This window comes from Mya arenaria, chromosome 13, assembly GCF_026914265.1.
Source record: "Mya arenaria isolate MELC-2E11 chromosome 13, ASM2691426v1".
Classification (NCBI taxonomy): domain Eukaryota; kingdom Metazoa; phylum Mollusca; class Bivalvia; order Myida; family Myidae; genus Mya; species Mya arenaria.
Genome location: NC_069134.1, coordinates 17,882,946 through 17,904,566, shown reverse-complemented (window position 1 = coordinate 17,904,566; position 21,621 = coordinate 17,882,946). Strand labels below are relative to the sequence as shown.

Sequence of the window (21,621 nt, the reverse complement as noted above, 5' to 3'; positions counted from 1 at the left end):
TATAGAATAATTATATTCAAAACATCAAAAGTTCTTGTATAGGAATGTATAAGTGCGATGCAGATGTTTTATGATTTACCAAATGCATTTTGTTTTTGTTTGTTTGTTTGTCTTCATAGAAGGCCACATTGTAAATATGATGTCGTTATGGTTGAACCTGTAATTCTGTCATAATGTGTTTATACCTTCTCTAAATAAAAATATTATTATTATTATTATTAATTATTATTATTATTATTATTATTATTATTATTATTATTATTATTATTTTATTATTATTATTATTATTATTATTTTGTTACGCACTGGATATGTATCTAAATTGAAATCCCGCAAAATTAATTAAGGTTGAACCTCCTTGTAGTATGCATTTAAATATGTGCCAAAAGTTTACCAATTACATTTGTATATACGTTTTGTGTAAGTACATCGCCGTATGTTATTTTACATATGAAAACAGCATGGTATTCACAATATGATATTATCTTGACAATAACCACAAGCACGATTGTCTCTTTAGGTATTATTATGACAGCAATTCTCAACTCGTATGTTTTATTTAAAAATCGAAATTTACAGAATTTGGTCTTATAAAGGTTATTTCTAATAGAAGAAAACGTTCAACATTTAACAAAGTCTTACATAGTATATAATGAAAACATTTGCATGAATTAAATATAAATTCGTGCCAGTTTTTAAACGTCATGTTGTACTAAAGGGGACTCATTTTCACTGTCCATTTGGCAGAATGATAATATCGCATAAATGACATTACAATTTCACATAATGATGATATCATACAAGTTCATCTGAAACCAGAATAACACATGCAAAAACATAACAATGTAACGGTCGTTTTTTTCTTCTAAAACAATCCCGACGGTGTCACAACATTTAATAACTTGATGTTAGCTTAACTTATAAAGTACAACATAATACTATGAAAAGTTCTTCTAAGCAGCCTTAAACTTAATATTCGAACAACATATTGTTTTAAATGTTTTCCAAGAAGTATTTTATAAAACAAACTGCTAGAAATATAACTGGCATCTGATAATTAAATGATACTGATGATGATATTTGAACTAAAAAATTACCTTAAAAAAATCATCGACGTAATTACACAGGATCCCCCCCCCCCAACAACTTCTAAATAAATCATTGAGTTTAAAACCCTAATAGAGTTAACTTGAAAATGCAATTTGATTTTTAATTTAAAGACATTAGTTTAAGAGTTTACTGATGTGTTTAAATACAAAATTTGAAGTAAAATGGCAAGTATATGTATAAAATATTAAATTGTTACATAACTTCTTAAAGTCATTTCGTACAACATTGTACAATATTGTCACAGGTTAAGATTTGGATATGTCACAATCCACTTTGTCAAATAACTTTCATCCTTTTACAAACGTATTTCAAAATCCAAAATAATATCACTTGTAAACACTGGCAACAATTAAACTTTTATTTTTGATGAAGATTTCTTACGATTTAAGCAACATACTCACAATAGTTACGACAACTACTTAATAATTAGAAACTCGAATCTTTATAATCGGAATGCCATAATTTTCAATCTAATCATCAGTCATGCTGTCTTTCCAGTGAGCCATAATTGCCTGTTGGCGAAGGATGTTGTGTTTGGCAGGCGCCCAACGAGTGGGTTTGTCCATGTCCAAGTGAGTCGCAGAGTTTCCCTCGTCGTGGAAGTCGTCCTCGGTATGAATCTCCATCTTCTGGACAATCAAACGTAGAAGGTCCATCTGTTTGTTAAGTTTTGATGACATATCTCGAATTCTGAAAACAACGGCAAAATAGTGTCTATTTATTGTGATCTGACAATCGATGCGAGCATTGCAAACACAAATGTTTTCAAGAAAGAATTAAACAAGAATAAAATTGGAAAAAGATTAAATCTTTTATTTTGCTGAAATATTTTTAATGCTGTGATTAATGGGAGTATTTACGCACGCTCAAATGAGTGTTGTTTGTTCATATCAATTAATAAACTAACTAAAATTAACTAATATTGAATAAAGTGTCGCAGCCATGTAACACACACACACACACACACACACACACACACACACACACAACAACAACAACAACAACAACAACAACAACAACAGCTTATCAGATATGCGAAAGGAAACTACACGGCCTCTAAACGCCAGCTCCACCACTTTACGGTGGTGCAAAGAAAAAGAGATGTCGACACTTCCGTGGTGGAGCTGTGCCCTATGTTTACATGAACAAACGTGTGTATGATTTATATTTCATAATAGTTTTCAGTAAGGTTAAGGTAGTTTGCGAAGAGTTTTGTTTCCGCAAGTAGTATGCATAGCCAGCATAATGTTCAATGAATGATAAACTTAGCAACTTTTGTATTCATTCCAAATGCGTTAACTTTTTATATTACTTCAAGCGCAAACCATACTCGATAGCGCCACCACTACTCGACAGCGCCACCACTTTTATAAATATGTGCACTTTTCCTTTTTAAGAAGTGCTTATCAGTTTTGTTGTGTTCCAGCATAGGTACTATACATAACAGTTATGTTTGCATGCGTGAGAATGTTCTTACGGGGTAATGAGCACCGAAATGTTCTTGCTATACTATCAGATCTCAAAATATGCACAAGTCCGATTCGGGAGAAAAGCTCCTGGCACCACACTTTGCACAATATTGAAACGAAATAGTAACCAGCCTACAGTAGAAGTGTTCTTACACGGTACCACATTCTCCGATTTTCGAAATAGGTCCGTTAAATGAATTTTTAAATAAAATATAAACCATACACACGTTTGTTCATGTAAACATAGGGCACAGCTCCACCACGGAAGTGTTGACAGCTCTTTTTCTTTGCACCACCGTAAAGTGGTGGAGCTGGCGTTTAGAGGCCGTGAACTGATGTTGTGATTCTTTGCACTGTGACATTATCACATACCTGACTTTCTGCTTGTACAGCTCCTCATACATGTGGTTCTGGTGGGTAAGGTGCATCCGTCCAGAGTCATCATCCGGCAATTCACTTATCGTGATCAGTTTGGACAAAATCTAAAACGTACAATTGCATGAAAATATTCCTGTTAGCAACGATGAATTTTGTGGAGAATAATAAAAACATTTTGGGCGCCGTTTTGGTTAAGAACCCTGTGAGCAATCAATGCCTATGGAGTGTTTAAAACATACACTTCTAATGTTGGAAATATGTGCTCTGTACGAATTCGATCGTTGGATTTTTAATGAAAAGGCCCTCAAGAAAACATTATAATTGTACACGATGACAACTTAACTGGTAAGTGTTTTTTTTAAACAGAAGGCTAGGAACAGTATTAGATCAATTTTTATTATATCTATGCAACTATATTCGTTTACTAATTGTAGTTTTCCTAAACACATACTCCTTGAAAACGTCCGGAGCACTTGTTCGGAAAGTACACAAGCTCGGATTTGTCGACCATATCCAGAATCTTTAATGGAAGCCGCCTTTCCAGGCTCGTATGAAGCTCAACCTGAAGAGAAAGTGTAGAAATAGGTTTTACATTGATACCACCAGTTGCCTATATATTATTTTTTGAATTCGATTCAATGACTACCCCAGCGTTTTGTGCGTGTTCTAAACTTCATTTTACAAATCAGACATGTAGATTTTATATAAACTGAATAATGTCAATAAAATTTATACAGAACACAACCAATTTGTTTACCTGCATTGCCAATCTCTTAAGTGTGGCGTTCTTCTGGACTGACTCGATGTCCCCAACAGCCAAACCAATCTGTCATTACAAACACAAACAACTGTCGAATATAAATGAAAAATAGTTCATACAGAATAATCACTTAAATTATCATCGATTTCTTAAAGTGACACTCTTATTCAAAATCAATACATACACATATAAAATAAACATAAATTTTGAGTGATACACCCTCAACTACTTACTAAATAATGCATTCATAGAAAATAGTAATTACTATTAACAATGTTATAAATGTGTATTTAATAGTTAAAAACGCAAAAATATTAAATGATTGGTGAATGCTTAAAGATTTACTGCGATTTACTATGGTCTCATAAGGTAGAAATACCGTGTTTTCTGCACCTTTCTTTCAAATTAAACTCGGTATCCTTCATAATATCCATTGTTTTCGACATTTATTTATCCTATTTGATTTATAAAAATAATTGTATTAATTGTGGTAAAAACTATTTGGGAATAAGAGTGCATCTTTAATATTCACTTGGTCCTGTTGGAAGGGTGTTTTGCTCCTTGAAAGTTGCGTGCGTACAAAAAAATCCACAAATTACCAGTAAATTCATGAGCAGGATGGGCATAAGTAGAACAAACGTGACGAGAAGGAGTATGGTGACGCCGCCAAAGTAAAGGGTTCTGGCGTCATCGTCTGTGTAAGGCTCGTTGAATGACGCCATGAAGTCAAGCTCCAACATCATCATTGCTGTACGCAGCAAGGATTGACTAGGAGTGGAGAACGCACGATTTTCCTGAAATGAAACAAGAGTTAGCTGAATTAACAAATCCGGCATCTTTACTCGTTAATAAATATTACCAAAAACTTATTACTATATACTGGTTTTGGGCAAAACCATTCTTGAAGCACATTTATCACCAATAAGAGATCGTCTACCGATTTGACAAGATGATGCCACAGTTTCGCGTGCTTTGGAATTAACAATAGAATGTCATACCTTTGACAGTTTTAAATTGAGACGTTACAGATGTCCCTAAATGCTGTTAAGGTAGAGTTTAGAGCCACTAGGTAAGGGCATAAACGACAGGGACATAAGCCTACAAGCACCACAAACAGATCGAACGCACATCAATAAACGCTAGGATTACCGCCTTGGAACGGTCAGTGAAACTCGAAATCAATGGTTTAACCTAGTTCATATGTACCATAACCTCACACTTATCCCAAAATTTATCAAGAATTCCAAAATCCAAGATCTACGATCTGATACAGGAATCACCTGCAAACGAAGAATGAATCCGGAGTTTTAATAGATTATTAAACAGCTAACATCTAGAATGTGTTGTCATACCTCTACGTTCAGAAGCGTATAAAAGGCCATGGCAAAGGCGATGAGGAGGATGGAGAACACACAGAGTACCTGTATCAGTGTCCTCAAGATCTCCAGAAACATCACCACGTAGATCCCAAAGAAATCAAACCTGTGTGTACATACAGACATTAGTGAAATGGATTAATAGTGTATTTATACGTACAATCGAAGGATAATGATTAGATAGATTATTAGATAATTACTGTTCTTTTACTTGTTTAGTTTTGTTTGACACAAATACTTGCCAATCAAAAGCATACCGATGACATAAAAACATTTTAAAGAAACAGCCGATCGGATATTAATAAGTACCAAGCATAATTGCATAATTTTTTACACCGCCTTCTGAAAAAGATCGTTAAGTCCGAATTTGTAATCATTATGTTTAACGTAGTATGTTTATCTATAAAATTAAAGCAGTAATAGACCTTCTCAGAAAGAGAAGACAGTTGAACCAGGCGAGAAATACGGCGATCGCGCCCGCGGCCCACTGCCAGGAGACGTCCGAATTAGAGATGAACGGACTTATGTAGAGAAGTGTGGTGAAGTACAGAATCCACTCCAGCAGGTTTGTCATGTCCGCGAAATATTTCTTCTTCTGGAAAAGTAAATATCAAAACATATCTTAATGGCTTGGTCTTCAATAGAAGTCATTGAACCGAACAGATTTCATTTACATTGGCCATGTTATTACTATATATACATGGACGATGACGAAACAAAACGTGCACTTACCTGTTGAAACATCTGCACGATTTCCTTTATAAAGTTTAGGATGCAGAAGATGAAAACCACATAAACGCAGATCTTGTGCATGGTGGTAAACTGCAAATGTTTAAATACTTTATATCAAGAGCACCAATAAACGTATTCACCACATGTGTAAAGCAATTAGTTGTGTGCTTTATCTCTTAACATTGAAACAAAACTATACTTTCCCCTGGATTTATCATCAACATAATAGCTATCAACACTTATTAACTTATGTATATAGACAATTTACTTGTATCAAAACGCATCTTTAAAAATAAAACTTACGTTACATGAAGCAATTCTAATAGGATGATAAGTCGTTGATGGTTGTGGTGACGACGATGACGTCATTGAGATAGTTGACGTTACATTAGATGTGATATTATAATCACTGGTGACGTTGGAATGTTCATAATTGGCGGGAAGTTGTGTTGTAGGCTTTTGTGTAGTTGGCGAAGGCACATCGGAGAGGCTGAATGTACAGGTAGTGACTAAGACATTGACAAGGGCCAAAAATATGGCGTACACGATCAGGTTTGTGATGTGAAACCATGCGCCATAGGCGTGCCTGAAATTCAAAAGAGTGTTTTGTATTTGTATTAGTTTTATAATGAAGATAAAGCAAGATCGCCGCGAAGTGAGCGCAAGTGCTATTATGTTGTCAGCCACCGAAAATGTTTCAACAAGTCAATGCACCCCGTTTATTTATCGGCAAATACAACTATTATTCAAAATACCATATGTTTTAGTCCTTCTCTAGATATATGGGGCCGGGTTTTTTGGACATGGCGGTCCAACCATTTAAATTTACTATAATGTACGAGTTTATCAAACAAGAGGGCCATGGTGGCCCTAAATCGCTCACCTGATTAAAAGAGTTTAGCCTTTGTTATTAATATAGCTTGTTTCTCAAAGAATATTGATTAAGAGCTGTCACAATATGTGACAAATGCCCCGAATGTGACTTTGTCCTATGAACAAGTACATAAAAAGTTGATCTTGCCTTTACGTGTCAAATACATATGGCAAGTTATTTTAAATTGCCTCTGAACATAAAAAAACTACCACCCATACTTGACAGCCTTCACTCTTATGTCCTCATGTTCAGCATTCCATTGTGAATAAACACTTTCACCTTAGAGATAGGGACATGGGTCTTGCACACGACACGTCGTCTCGGTATGTCGAATACATGTGGCAAGTCATTTTGAAATCTGTCCATACAAGAGAACGTTACCGCTCGGACACGACAGCCTATACTACATGTACTTATATGCAGCATTCCATTGTGAATAAACACTTAGTGTGACCTTTCACTTAGAGGTAAGGCACGGGTCTTGCAAACGACACGTCATCTTGGTATGTTGAACACATGTGGCAAGTCATTTTAAAATCTGTCCATTCAAGAGAAAATTATAGCCCGGACGCGACAACCTATACTCTATGTACTTATATATGCAGCATTCCATTGTGAATAACACGTGACCTTGACCGTATAGGTAGGGACAGGGTCTTGCACGCGACACGTCGTCTTGATATGTCAAACACATGTGGCAAGTCATTTTAAATTATGGCCATACAACAGAAAGTTACAGCCCGGACACGACAACCTATACTCTATGTCCTTGTATGCAGCATTCACATAACTATCAGATTTTAACAAATTGTATTTATAATGCACTTCTAGTCCACGGGCTGAGGCCAATTTTTCTCCAGGGGCATAATTCAAATAAACATGGTAGATAACCAATCGACAATGTTACACACCAAATAATTAAGCACTAGGCTTCATAGTATTTCCCCAAAAAAGTTTTGTAATTTTTCCTTTAGGTTGCAATGGCAACCGGAGTTCTGCATGGAATTCATTTCTTTGAATAATTTTGAAAAAGCACCAACCAAGGAACATTCCTATCAAGTTTCATAAAAATTGTCCAAGGGGTTTAGGAGAAGAAGATGATTATAACCAATTGTTGACGCTTTTCATTTAGGTTGCCATGGCAATCAGAGTTCCGCATGGAATTCATTACTTTGAACAATTTTGAAAAAGCACCAACCAATGATCATTTCTATGAAGTTTCATCAAAATTGTCCAAGCGGTTTATGAGAAGAAGATGATTATAACCAATAGTTGACATTTTCTTTTAGGTTGCCATGGCAACCAGTGTTCTGCATGGAATTCATTTCTTTGAACAATGTTGAAAAAGCACCAACCAAGGATCATTCCTATGAAGTTTCATTCAAATTGTCCAAGCGGTTAAGGAGAAGAAGATGATTATAACCAATTGTTGACGACGGACGACGGACGACAGACGCCGGACATAGACTGATCACAATAGCTCACCTTGAGCACTTTGTGCTCAGGTGAGCTAAAAAAAGTTACAATGTTTGCCTAATTTAGGGCAATAGTTCAAATTATGGAGATAAAAATTTGTAAGAACTCTTGATAACACTGCATTGAAAACTGATACCTGTTATGCATAAATAAATTCGAATTATCCAATTGTTTAATAAACATATACTAATCGTAACTGAAGTACTAGGATAAGCCTTTGTACCGATTTGCAACACATATAAAATGCCCTCTACATTGATTTGAATAAAACACTTACCATTTCATGTTAAGGTAAGCTTCGCTGACGGGATGTGACAAACACTGTACACGCCCGTGTCTGACCATTGTCTACAATATAATATTAGAGTGCATTTTAATAACAAGTAGTCAAATCTAACACAACAATTTGTTGAAATAAACTTTTAATACCAATATTGTAACTATCAAAGCTTTCACGTTAGGGTGAACATGAATGTTTCAATGAGCGAACAAGTTAACACATTTAATTACCATTAATGGCTAATGACTTTTATTCAAATGCTTCAAGAATGATTCAATCAGAAATGTTTTCATTCAATTATAGTGATGGAGAAATGAATGCAAACATGAAGCGGAATAAGCAATAAAGTATTATTACAAATAATACGTGGCCAAACACAAAGATTATTGGTAAAGACACAATGTTAAGGCCTAACAGATACCATACATAAAACACACGACGTTACCGAACGACAGAAACAGACTAAAAATCCATCAAATTGCTTTGAATAATAACTGTTGGGGTATCAGTCTTGTATAGGTTAGCGAAACAGGCAATTTATGGGTAAAAATATTAAAATGATTCATAGATATAGAAGAGGAGACTGGCAATAACTTAATTATTCTATTCAAAGCTTGTCTTAGCAGTAGCTCCTAGGTGCAACTTTCGTACATTTAGGGCAAGCATGGGTGTGTGATCCTGGCCGTCCTTATCTTTGCCTTTCAGATACCGTAGCGGACACTGGAGGTACTTGAAGTTGTAGCGGATCTAGAAAGGAACATCATCGGGGCTTTTCATACAATTGTACACTTGAGTTTCGCCAATTGAACTCCAATATTGAATTGAGCTTCACAATTTCCTTCTTTTTTACGTTTTAAAGAGGGCATTCAAATAGTATGGCATTTGGTTAAGGCAAATAGATTGTAATTGATATAACCTATACAACAGAACGAAACAAATATATGCATTATATTCAAATCTACCCTTATACATACTCATTAAACATAGTTCCATTAATCGAATTATAACTAAGTATGATTTTAAACGTTTATAAGAAGATACCGCATAACTACGATGTAACTATTATATACAAATACCAACGTACATTCAAATCGCGGCTTTTTCTGTCATGTTTTGATGAAACTTGACATTTGTCTAGGGCCGCCTGGAAATTAAAATTGAAAATTGGTACAAACAAGTGTAATCAAGTTATCTAATATCTGCATGATCTTTATGATTCTCCAAGAATATAAAATTGATTACAGGAAGTTTAATACTATATAAAGCGTTTAGATGTCACTTAAATCACCAGATGAATGATGTTTATGACGTAAAGGTATTATTATATTGAGTTTAAATTAAAAAAATATATATATAATATTATTGTTATTGATTTTGAAACAATGCAGACGATTTTAAACCAATTACCATACAGACATCCGGGAGACATTGCACCAAACCGTTCATTATTGTTCCGTACTGCTTTGAACACATTTTCAGTGCCTGCTCCCATCTAAAAAAAGATTGTCTTTCCATTTGGAAATGGTTTCTGGTAGTCATTTGTACACAAACTAATCTAACATAATGTTCATAAGTCACATTAAAATGAAATGCAGACAAGGTATATCTGCATAAATTGTAATATACGAATAAAGTGTATGAAAGGTATGTCTGCATAAGTAGTAATATACGAAATAACTCAGATATTTATGCTATGGGAAAGAACGTTGTGAACACAATAAAAGAGTGCTCAGATTTCTTTCGAAATTAGAGGATGGATTGAATAGACAACAATTGAAATTACTGTACCTATCGTGTCTTATTACAGCAAAAGCAACCTCGGAATGTCTCTCTTGCAGAGCGATGTCCATAAATGTATGATCGTTCTTGTCAATGGTGATCATCTTAGCCCCCAGTGAAAGCAAAAGCCCGACTGCGTTTGGATGGTCCTCTTTGGAAGCCAGATGCAGCGCAGTACTCTACCATGTAAGAAGTAAATGAAAAATTAACTGAATATGTGTTTTGAACGTTCGTCGTTCCCTGCCGAATACTAATCACATGGTGTAGTTAAGTCGAAAGTATTTATTTTGTAGTGAGAATGAAGTGTTTCATGAATAAGTTGAAATGAAATGGTTATGGTACAGAACCATGTTACTATATGTATACAATTTCCATGTGCAGTACATCAAATGCAAACTCACAGAGTGATGAGGAAGTATTCTAAAAGAGCATGGTCAACATTATACTCACAAAGGAACACAATCAAACAGACCTTTGCTCTTTCTTTTTCCTTTTTTGAAATAACTCGATGACAATCCATTTATTCCCCAACTTCTCATACAAACTCTTTAACATATATATATGACATCAAACGTAAACAAAACATGGAATAATTACAAATTAATCACAAACAAGTGGTTGTCATATACTAACAAGAAAAGCTATGACACCAATTCAATTTGAAATGAAACATTCTTGAAATGAATTAAATGCTACTTTTTTCTTAACCTACCCCATCTTTATTGGTACAATCTAGAAGGTTTGGATAAACTGTTAGGAGTAATTTCAGACTGCGCGTGAAGCCGTTCGCAGCCGCATGGTGTAGTGGCGAGTTGTCCATGTTGTCCCTGAAAAACAGAGGTGACGTGAGCCTTTAAGCAGTGTTTGTCCTACAGACTTGTGTCTTGATGGTTCGTTTGACAAAGGTGGTAATGGATTTCGCCAATGTAGTTGCAATTGAAGCAATGACCATGATAATACTACACGGGTACATTATAACCACTGCTTAGAAAATGGTTTCGAAAATCATAGTAAGATGTATTGTTGTTTGAAAATTGTGGTGTTCATAAGCAAACATGATAATAATTATCTTTATCTCAACTGAACAATAATATTATTTTCAATTAAGTATGTTTAATTGTTACTGTGTTTAAGTGTTTACTACTTGTGTGACTTCTTTAATGTTTCTTTATTGCTGCTTTAAATATTACTGTATTGTTCTATATAAAATAAAGTTCTGATAATGTATCCACTTCCTGTGCGTGTAATAAAACTAGAACTTGGCTGACAGAATACAGTGTCGTGTTTTGTTTCCCATTCACGTGACTGTTATATGACTAGGTTATGGTAGGCACGTTGTCACAGGTCTTCACCCTGCAATTTGTGAATATTGTGCTGACAACGACTTAACACATCTCATTTGCGCATTGATCGCATTGACCACTCTCCCTCTTCTCTCGCTCTCGCTCTCTCTCTCTCTCTCTCTCTCTCTCTCTCTCTCCCCCATCCCCCCCTCTCTCTCTCTCTCTCTCTCTCTCTCTCTCTCTCTCTCTCTCTCTCTCTCGTTCTCTCTCTCTCGCTCTCGCTCTCGCTCTCTCGCTCCCTCTCCCTCTCTCTCTCTCTCTCTCTCTCTCTCTCGGTCTCTCTCTCTCTCTCTCGGTCTCTCTCTCGCTCTCTCTCCCCCCCCCCCTCTCTCTCTCTCTCTCTCTCTCTCTCTCTCTCTCTCTCTCTCTCTCTCTCTCTCTCTCTCTCTCATTTCATACAACGTAATACTAGTATGAGTGAAAATGAGTGTCCAGAGAATTTTCTCCTTTAGCAGTTTGAATGTTCTAGGGTAGATTTGACATTAAAATAAACTTCATATTGTCGCACAAGAGTATAACAAACAACAAAGGGAAATGAACTCAGCATTCAATGGGAAATATTTATTGACTTAGTCGTCAAAGGTTACTGGTTTACGAGAACTGAGAGAGTTAGAGCTTGAATATTTTAAAAGAAATAATGGTCTTGTCAAAATTTTCCGCGATCAATTAAAACTTGTATTTCTTTTCTTTTTTGAATTGCGTAGTTTGACAAAATAAATATGAGGTTGTATTCAATTACCTTTTTAGTTATTCAATCAACGCCTACGAGCAGAGTATAGGTTTTTCATGAATGTAATTAAAGTATTTTATTTTATTTATTTTAATTAAAGCAGATACGTGGTTCTTCCATTCCAGCAAGCAATAGACATTGCCTGCATGAAATATATATTGAATACAGATTAACAGCAACTCATCACAGGCTACACCATTCCAATCCCATATAGCACAGGTCCCTGGAATAATTCTGCTATCTAAAATATTCAGTTGGCACATTCTTGAACAGTTCAAACCAAGGTCAAGGGGAAAGGCGTAAACAACATAAGTATAAAGCATTGAGACGCAATTACAGAGTTGTGAGAAGGGAATGAACTCCTTCCCCTATCCTTAAATAACAATTGTCGTTGAGATATATAGTCAGTACATGCTGATTCTGTTTATTTGATTAAATTTGTTACATTTTGATTCGTATTGATTTCGTACTGGGTGGGAATGAAAACGGCATGTTTCCTCATCTCTTTTTATTCCATTGGGCCAAGATTTTCTGACACACTTAAAATGCTATAATTCATAGTTATTTTATGATCAACCATTGTTAAGAGTGATACATTATGTAAGTCTGAAGAGAAATTGCATTATTTCTGGTCACATGTCACTAAATGTGTAAGTCATATGAAACTACATCCTCTACTACACCAATGTGCACTTACTTTGTAACGTACGCGCCTTTCTGCATGAGGAGGGTGATGATTTTCGTGTGACCGTTCTGCGCGGCAAAATGTAAGGGTGACATTCCGTCTCCGTCCGTTTCATTGATGATGTTAGGGCCCATTGCGCTGTCCAGCAACCGACGACACGTGTTAAACCGACCGAACCTACGGACAGAAGACTCTTTATGCAATATTTAATTTAAACGAATATCTATTGCATTCGTTGTCACAGAATGGCAAGGTAAATAAACAAAATGCATCAGAAAAGATACTTTGACAAATGTTTAAGTACTTTGACGAATGTTAAAGGTATTTTGATGAATGTTTAACTACGGAACACGCACTATAAAACGATTCTATAGAAATATTAAAGAATGGACCATCCACACATTCGTAAAAAATGGGGTATTTTTAAGTTCATATAGTTATTTTGATCATCGTGCCATAGCATGTACATGTATATACATTTATGAATAGAATAATGGTTCACGTGCATACAATTGATTTATTGCACGTTATAGTTACATTCATGTAATCATGTGATATGTTTCAAAAGTAATCATGATTAACACTCAAACGGATCTAAATGTATTTTATAAAGGCAGTATTACTTTTCTTAAAAAGATTGTACCAGATATGTATATAACTAGAAATGTATACAGAGGACACGGATACCCAGCCGGCCGCGTTTGTCATAAAGGCAATGGCCATTATTTTGTCCACTCTCCCGAAATGTGCATTAAATTATGAGTTCCACAATTTAAAAATATCTGAAACCTCCCTGAAAAAAGTCGTAAATGTATGCCTCCCTGAAAAAAGTCGTAAATGTATGACTAGTTATGAGGGACACAAGTTGAACAACTCTTAAAAAGCCATTTTTTGTTAATTCAAGGGACAAAACTCCGGTATTACTATGTGCGGCGGAAAACGAAATACCAAGTGCACAAATTCGTCACCTAAATAACATTCCGCCAAGGTTTCATGACTCTTGGTGAAATAGTTTCGAAGTTTAGAGTGACACAAAATGTTGTTAATAAAATGGCCTTAACTCTCTCCTTACAACGAAACCCCAAGTGCACAACTTTTTCATCTCAACACCATTCTCTTATCGTTTCAACACACTTGGTCAAATAGTTTTGGAGTTTTGAATGACACAAGTTCGCATGATTTACCTCGATTTTACGACTTTTACAAAGAGGCGTTCTCGCGATTTTTTGGTCGCAGGTGTCCTTAAGTGTATTCTACAATTACAAACGCATCAACATTACGTTGTTGTTTTTTCCTTTTCATCACGAAGCAATAATAACTTCCGTGATAAAGTGTTGTTTAAGCAAAATTAAATAACATATACTTTATGTTGCTATATTTAATGAACTAAATAATGAAGCCAACTTCTACGTAGTCATCTAACAAGTATACCTGGATCGTTGCCAAACGAGATTAAGTGCAATTACACATTTCCATTAAATTGTTAAACGCAGACCGTTACTCGACATTTTTTTATTTAATAGTAAAGCTAAATATATAGAACTGACCTTGCGGCGAAATGAAGTGGTGACTTTTTGTCATTATCTTTGGCATTGATGACAGCCCCAAGGCGAATAAGATCGTCAATAGCAACCAGATGACCTTCACGGGAGGCATAGTGCAGCGGCGTGCAGCCATTATCGTCCCGCTCGTTTAACAGATTCTTTAGACCCTGACATAAAAAAGCATTTTTTTTTGTTAATACATCCCTGTATATAATGCATTAAAATAAACTTGCATATCCACAGATTTACGAAAAGCGAAGAAATAAAAACCTGTTTACCTGAACATATAAAATTGTTATCGACGTCGACCAATGATAATGATATTAATTTTAACCCACTGTTATAATGGCGCATCCGAAATTGCTGATTGGTACGCCGTTCTTGATGGCCAGGTGAAGGAAGTTCCGGTTCTCCTTGTCCTTTAAGGAGATGTCGGCTCCGGCCTCCAGGAGCAGCTGCACTGTCCGGGAGCCACCCTTGTTTGAGGCGAGAATCAGAGGCGTCCGGTTATTGATGTCCCGGGCATCGATATCTGAGCCCTTGTTAAATAAAATAAGATTGACACACTTTTAGGACATATACTTATATAGTAAAACTTATTTTAGTTGGCTGAAAGACCCAAACTTAAATTATCACCAGTAAGTATACTTCTTGCATATTCATTGGTGGTTAATACGGTGGTTACTTATACTGACAGTATTGGACATTAGTTATACCAGACAGCTATGGTTTTCTGAATGCATTAATTATATCAAAACATCCTTTCGTCAAATACTTAATACTTTTGAAGTCAGGCTGCCACAACATTTATGCAGTTCAAGCGATAAGACGAAATTGAGCTTTTAAATTACATCTTTACATCTTAATTTTTTGTCGGAGATGCATGTCGAAACAAATGAATTTTAACGGCCTGTCGGTTTTGACAAATTATCAAAATTGACCTTGACAAATGTGATTTAAAAGCAATATATTGGTATTTTATAAAAGTCGAGGGACATCTGAATCACCTACTGCCTATACAAGTATTTATCCAATAGCAAGTCTTTACTTTAAATCTAAGATACTTCTTGTTTTTATATCGGATACAGAGAAAATATTGGCATGTGTACCACATATGTAAAGGTCGTCAAAATCTTGCTTTTAAATGTCTCTCAACATTCACATCCAACGAAGATTTTCGGTTTCAAAATCTGATATTGAAGGGTAGCCATCATTTGGTAGCTTTATTGTATTTTGAAATTATACCTTGATGATCAGTACAAGTATCGACTTAATCAATGGAATAACATCCCGTTACTTGTTACAAACTCATGCAGGTTATTCTGTATATGGTCGACTTTAAGGTATCCCTTGTTTAATTATACAAAATGTTGACGCCTGGCACTCAACAGATATTTGCAGCTACAAAATTTGATATTGAATGGTAGCCATAATTTGGCAGCTTTATTGCTTTTCATTGTACCTTGATTGTAAGTACAAACTTGATGATCTGTACAACTATCGACTTAATCAACGGAATTACATACCGTTTGTTACAAAATAAAACTCCTCTCTTACCGCTGTTAATGGCCGACGTTGAGGAATTCGATGTACAATAATGCGAAATTTTGATTCCTGGTGAGTCCCACCATTATATTTATATCATATAAATGGGTTTAATGTGCAGAGATAGAATATGTAAATATTGTACCGATATAAGTATCTTAAAACTCTGTTTAGACATAGAAGCTTTATCTGTAATGTATTTTTATTCATTTATTTTACATATGAGTAATATGTACGCATATCCCTTAAAATGCTACCAAAATGATATTGAAACACCAGGCATCAAAATTAACATTAATACCAATGACTCAATGGAATGAAAAGGTTATGTGACACGCTCGTTAACGATTGATTGTTGTAATTAACAAATCAGTAGTATGTAACCGTAGAATTCAAACTCAATTCAACTTCAAACTAAGAGTAAATTTTTATAATTACTTTTAGCACTTGTAAATTCTTTACCTTACTCACACAATTTTGGAAAACTACGCTTTTCAACTTTTTTTACAAACCGCTCGCTTCGACCATCCCAAGAATTGCTAACCAGAGTAAACAATATTCAACCGAGCTTTACTGCGGTTATATACTATTAATTCGTTAATGATAAAAATCAACCGTTAATGATCGAGCACGATATGAGTACATCGGGTATCAGAAAGGATAAAACTAAAATAAAAATAACGTCCAAGGAAATCTCAAATTTGCTTTTGTCCAAAACCTGTTACATACATGTTCGAGTAAAACTTTGACAACGGACACGTGATCAAAGATGGCGGCCCGGTGAAGGGGCGTCATGTGGAGGATGTCCTTCGTGTGGATGGCAGTTTGGAAGCGTTCAGGTTGGGCCTCGTGCATCAGACGAACCATGTCGGAGCTACCCTGGGCGGCCGCAAAGTGCAACGGCGTCGAACTGTCCTCCTGTTAAATGTACGCGTATACGATAACGAATTGGTCACGTTTGATAAATAAACACAAACATGGAAGGGTAAATCTTCATTATGATAACGTATGTCCTTGTGGTATATATTAAACTAGGAATGCAGAGAATAAATACTGTGCTGATCTTACTTGTTTGGCATCCACAGGTGCTCCTGCAGAAAGACACACTTGCACAGCCTGGAAAAATATGCATATATATAAAACATTAGTTGTTTTTAATGAGCATGTGGTTTATGCCATAAACTACCAAGTGGCACTGAAATATAGAAGGTTTTTAGACTTTTTTTACATTTAATAATTTATAAATATTTATAAGTTAAAGTTAGTTCAATGACCTCTAAAGTGATTTAGCGCTTGACCTTTCAGGAAATTGTATTTATGGAAAAATAATTTGCTCTACTTATGACATGACAGTTTTATTTGACGATGAAAAAAATAAGACCAATTACAAACCCTCCCTGGCGTATATATGCAATCATCATTAACCCTTGCTACACTAGTACAGTTTAAAATGTACAAGTCCAATTCCGTGGAAACGGTTTTTCCCTAGGCGCCTAATGGACAGTATCGTGTTCTCGAGTACCTTGAGATCCCCGCTGTTTACGGCGCCGTGTAGTGGCATATTGTTCTCCTTGTCCGTGAATGACAGCACGTCTTCTCGCTTGTAACCGAGCTTTTCAACTGTGAATGACACGAACATAGGCGTTTGATTGATTATCTTTAGGCAAAGTTCGATTTGAAACCATTAGGGGATAATTTATAAGAAAAAATAGTATGCATTCACATAAACAGATATATGTTTAAAAAGTGAAAATAAAAATGAAAATATGATTTTTAACGTGCTATCAAAACATATTAAGAGTAAACAGTTATAGTGCTCAAACGTGCAAAACATGTTTAAGCATGTTGTTTACGATTTTCAATGAGATAAGCTGTATACAGCAATACCAATGTTTATTACCAGCCGCAATAAACAAAAAAAAACTACAGAGACAAGCCCAGTGGACAAATAAAATGTTTACAGTATTTAGAGGCACAAGTATGTATCCAAACGACACTAGTATACTAAGAGATACATCGTAAAAAACACCACAAAAGACGTAAATACACCTCAAACAGATCATACGCATACAATAGCTTCATAAATAAATAAAACAAAACTAAATCGTATAAAAACCAAGTGAGCGTGCGCGTTTTGTGTTACCATGCTGTATAAGGATTTCCAGTGTTTTTGCGGCAGCGCACTTCCCGGCAATGTTGATGGGAAAGAAACCGTTGTCACACTTCTGACACGGCTTCGCCCCGTTCTCCAACTGGCAATTTAAAACAGTAATGATAATAATATATAGATCATATTGCAGACTTTTATAAGAAGAGGAAATTCTATAAGGAATTAATAATATAAGATCTGTTATAAAACAGTTTCGGCCATATATAATAACGTTATTACAATGACTTGGACGTCATTTAGGATATATTTACACCTCAACTTCCATTCCTTAAATGAACTGCCTTTCGGCAATTGCAACATTTTCGGATATGTTCGGATCGTAATTCATTGCATAACAATATACATGAAAGCTATTGATCTTGTTATTGGTTGTATTGTGTCTGCAGGTCCCGTAAAATAAAGATCAACATTTCTAAAAGTGTTAGTGTATTATATTTTAAATATATCGGTACCAGAAGTGTTTCAAGTTTACGTTTTAAAGTGATTTCAAGTGGTTGATCTTTTCCCGCGTTATCGTGACGTCATTTGAAAAAAATGTTTCCGGTTATAGTCGGGTCGTTCTATTTACAGAATGGGTAAGAACGGATTACTGAAAGGTTTTCTTAAATGAAATGAAGTTTTTTTATAACAATTCTTGAATGAAATAATGAACTATTGGTGTAAATATAAGGAATGAATTGCGGGGTTGATGTCATTATCGGGGATATGAACGCAATTGGGCTGGTCAAAGTACGCGTGGAGTCCTTCGGACTCCACACACATTGACCAATCCAATTGCGTTCATACCCCGATAATGACATCAACCCCGCAATTCATTCCTTAAATAAAAAAGTATTGAATGTGCAAATATTTACCAGCATTTTGGCACACTCGGCTCTGTCTTTGTACGCACAGTAATGAAGCGCCCGCATGCCCTTTTCCCCGCGAAGATTCGAGTCCACCTTATCACTGGCCAGCAATGCCTGCATAAAGTGAAACGTAAACCGTTCGTAACATCCTACGATGCATTAGCGACTGTATTGTTTTCAAGAATATTTTTTTCGACAATATAAACTTCTTTTAAAGGTACTTTTTTTGCTTCAAACAAATAATGGCATGAGGGTGCGAGCATTTAATAGAGTTCGATTCAATGTGGCAATGTGCTAGTTGGGCGAAAGAAAACATTTTTTTCGCGTATAAGAATCATTAGTTTTATTATTATATTCGTTCCCTACTCGCACAATTATTCTAAAGGCAATCATCAGTGATGAACGCCAAGCGCACACATGTGATCAAACCTTTCATGACTTAATGTCGTTACTATACGAGTATTATCATCTGAGAATTGCTCCAATTTCACAAAATAATTTAAGAAATGCATTACATGTAATTGCATGTTATTGTTGTTCAACTGATTAATTGCAGGAATCGCAAGAATTGCGTTCAAATTTAAACCTAATAACACGTTCATGTTAAAAAAACAGATTACAGTTACGTGCTGTTAAGAGATATAGTTATTGAATAGGCGACAACACTTTGAATACCATTAAAACAGTCTTTAAATAAGGTTCTGAAGGAATCATGGACAAATATGGACAAATACTACGCTTATTTTCAAGATGTTTATATTCTGAGGTGAAAACGTAAAACATGCGCTTAACTTTTAGAATAAATAAAACTGAATGTGGAGCAAAGTAATTATTGTAAAAAAAAACGTCCAACGCTGTACTTGGAAGGGGAGTATTGTCCTATTTCATCTATTATTCATATATATATATATATATATATATATATATGAATAATAATTGAAAACATTAAATATATATATATAATTGTGTATAGATATATAAACGTTTACTTTGCTGTCAAATTATAGTCAAAACATTTTAACAAAACAAATATTATAAACAATTCATTTTCTGTACTTCACACCTCGAACATATAAAGGAATTATATGACATCAGATTGACGTCTAAAGTTAGATCAATTTCTACTACGTCAGATGCTCAGATATTAATGGTTCTTGAAGTTTCAACATAATTTTGAATTTGACAATGTTGTCTCCCTTGTTAATGTGTACTTCGCGTATTGAATTATTCTTATAGTTATTTACATATCATTTATTTTAATCTAATTGCATTTAAGTTTCACCATCGCTGATGAATTTTCGAAAAATATATGACTCAAAGTAAATCCCTCAAAGGCAAATACCAATCCTTAAATTATTCATTGCTATTTAAACCCCAATACTTCTATGATTTTCACAACGACAAAAACTACTAGCGTTTTCTCTCTGCAAAGTACCTTTAAAGTTGACATTTTGATTTTTTAAAACGAAGCTATTTTGGAATACTTTTGAAACAATTGTTTTAAGATTGAATCAAAATTACCAAAATCCTATTTGAACGGAAGTTATAAATAGACACAAAACGAGACACAGAACAACATAAACGCGAGCATACCTAACATCAGATGTACTTTTTGTTTCGAGTGAAACGATATCACTATTTTGCTCTCAAAATTTACGAATTCAAATTACCAGATATATATTTTCCATACATAAAAACAATTTCATTTCGAAAAACCTATTTCGTTTACATCGACCACTGTCAATAGTTCGACTGTGCCCCTATAAACGAATTACGCTTTGTAATCATTATCGTAACATTCTTACTAGATTCACCTACCTTGAGCGACTTGCGAGCATTTATGTCCACGGCGAGGTGTATGGGTGCCATTTCATCATCGTTGACGAGGCTTGGGTCCGCTCCGTTTGCGAGGAGAAACTGCACGGCTTCCACCTGTTCAGTGCGCACAGCCACATGCAGGGGCGTGTTCAAAAGCTTGTCTGTAGCGTTCAGATCTAATAGGAAAGTATCAGTTGAATTGAATAGGTGGAGTTTGAGTTTTTCTTTTCGGAAATTGGCTACAAGTGCTACCTTCTTCTTGTAAAAGTGTATCGTCATAAAACAACGGCCTATCTATTGATATACTGAATGCAGGTTAGTGATACGATTCCGGCAATGCAGTTTTACAATTTGAACGACTCCCATAATTACAGCTTTGCAAGTAAATGTCCTAGATGATTGCAATGGGACACACATTTCTACGAAGCTATTGTTTGCTAAAGTGGTTTCCATGACATTTATGTAATATGCATTCCCTCATGTTTCAACATTCATTCATTTCATCGCACTCCCTCATGTTTAAACATTCAATCTTTGCATTTCATTAAACATACTTTAGTTTTAAAAAAAACGTAGAAAGTATGAACGTCATATAAAACATTAAACAAAAGATTTGGCCGAAAGAAGTTCATAAAATTCAAAGAGTCCTACGCAAATGTTACTAAAAATAAAATGAAACAATCATGGTCGACCGTAATATCAGA

The 21,621-nt window shown here is 35.1% G+C and overlaps 1 protein-coding gene across 2 annotated transcripts in view; it reads right to left on the bottom strand.

Moving 5' to 3' along the window:
• Positions 1-538: 538 nt before the first annotated feature.
• Positions 539-21,621, bottom strand: part of LOC128212794 (transient receptor potential cation channel subfamily A member 1-like) — a 33,313-nt gene continuing 12,230 nt past the window's right edge. Inside the window, exons 3-26 of one of the 2 annotated variants that reach the window (XM_052918104.1) lie at positions 20,918-21,093; positions 19,106-19,213; positions 18,225-18,333; positions 17,604-17,701; positions 17,150-17,197; positions 16,811-16,999; positions 14,875-15,075; positions 14,540-14,703; positions 13,005-13,169; positions 10,947-11,061; positions 10,244-10,413; positions 9,863-9,947; positions 9,540-9,599; positions 9,107-9,202; positions 8,453-8,523; positions 6,129-6,411; positions 5,826-5,915; positions 5,519-5,688; positions 5,070-5,199; positions 4,317-4,511; positions 3,715-3,783; positions 3,409-3,519; positions 2,952-3,061; positions 539-1,800 (exon numbers count right to left, since the gene is read on the bottom strand). In XM_052918104.1, coding sequence (XP_052774064.1) covers positions 1,581-1,800; positions 2,952-3,061; positions 3,409-3,519; positions 3,715-3,783; positions 4,317-4,511; positions 5,070-5,199; positions 5,519-5,688; positions 5,826-5,915; positions 6,129-6,411; positions 8,453-8,523; positions 9,107-9,202; positions 9,540-9,599; positions 9,863-9,947; positions 10,244-10,413; positions 10,947-11,061; positions 13,005-13,169; positions 14,540-14,703; positions 14,875-15,075; positions 16,811-16,999; positions 17,150-17,197; positions 17,604-17,701; positions 18,225-18,333; positions 19,106-19,213; positions 20,918-21,093 — 3,233 coding nt within the window. In that variant the 3' untranslated portion in view covers positions 539-1,580. Of the gene's footprint in view, positions 1,801-2,951; positions 3,062-3,408; positions 3,520-3,714; positions 3,806-4,316; positions 4,512-5,069; positions 5,200-5,518; positions 5,689-5,825; positions 5,916-6,128; positions 6,412-8,452; positions 8,524-9,106; positions 9,203-9,539; positions 9,600-9,862; positions 9,948-10,243; positions 10,414-10,946; positions 11,062-13,004; positions 13,170-14,539; positions 14,704-14,874; positions 15,076-16,810; positions 17,000-17,149; positions 17,198-17,603; positions 17,702-18,224; positions 18,334-19,105; positions 19,214-20,917; positions 21,094-21,621 lie in introns of those variants that run through there. The other variant, XM_052918105.1, reaches the window with a different exon arrangement.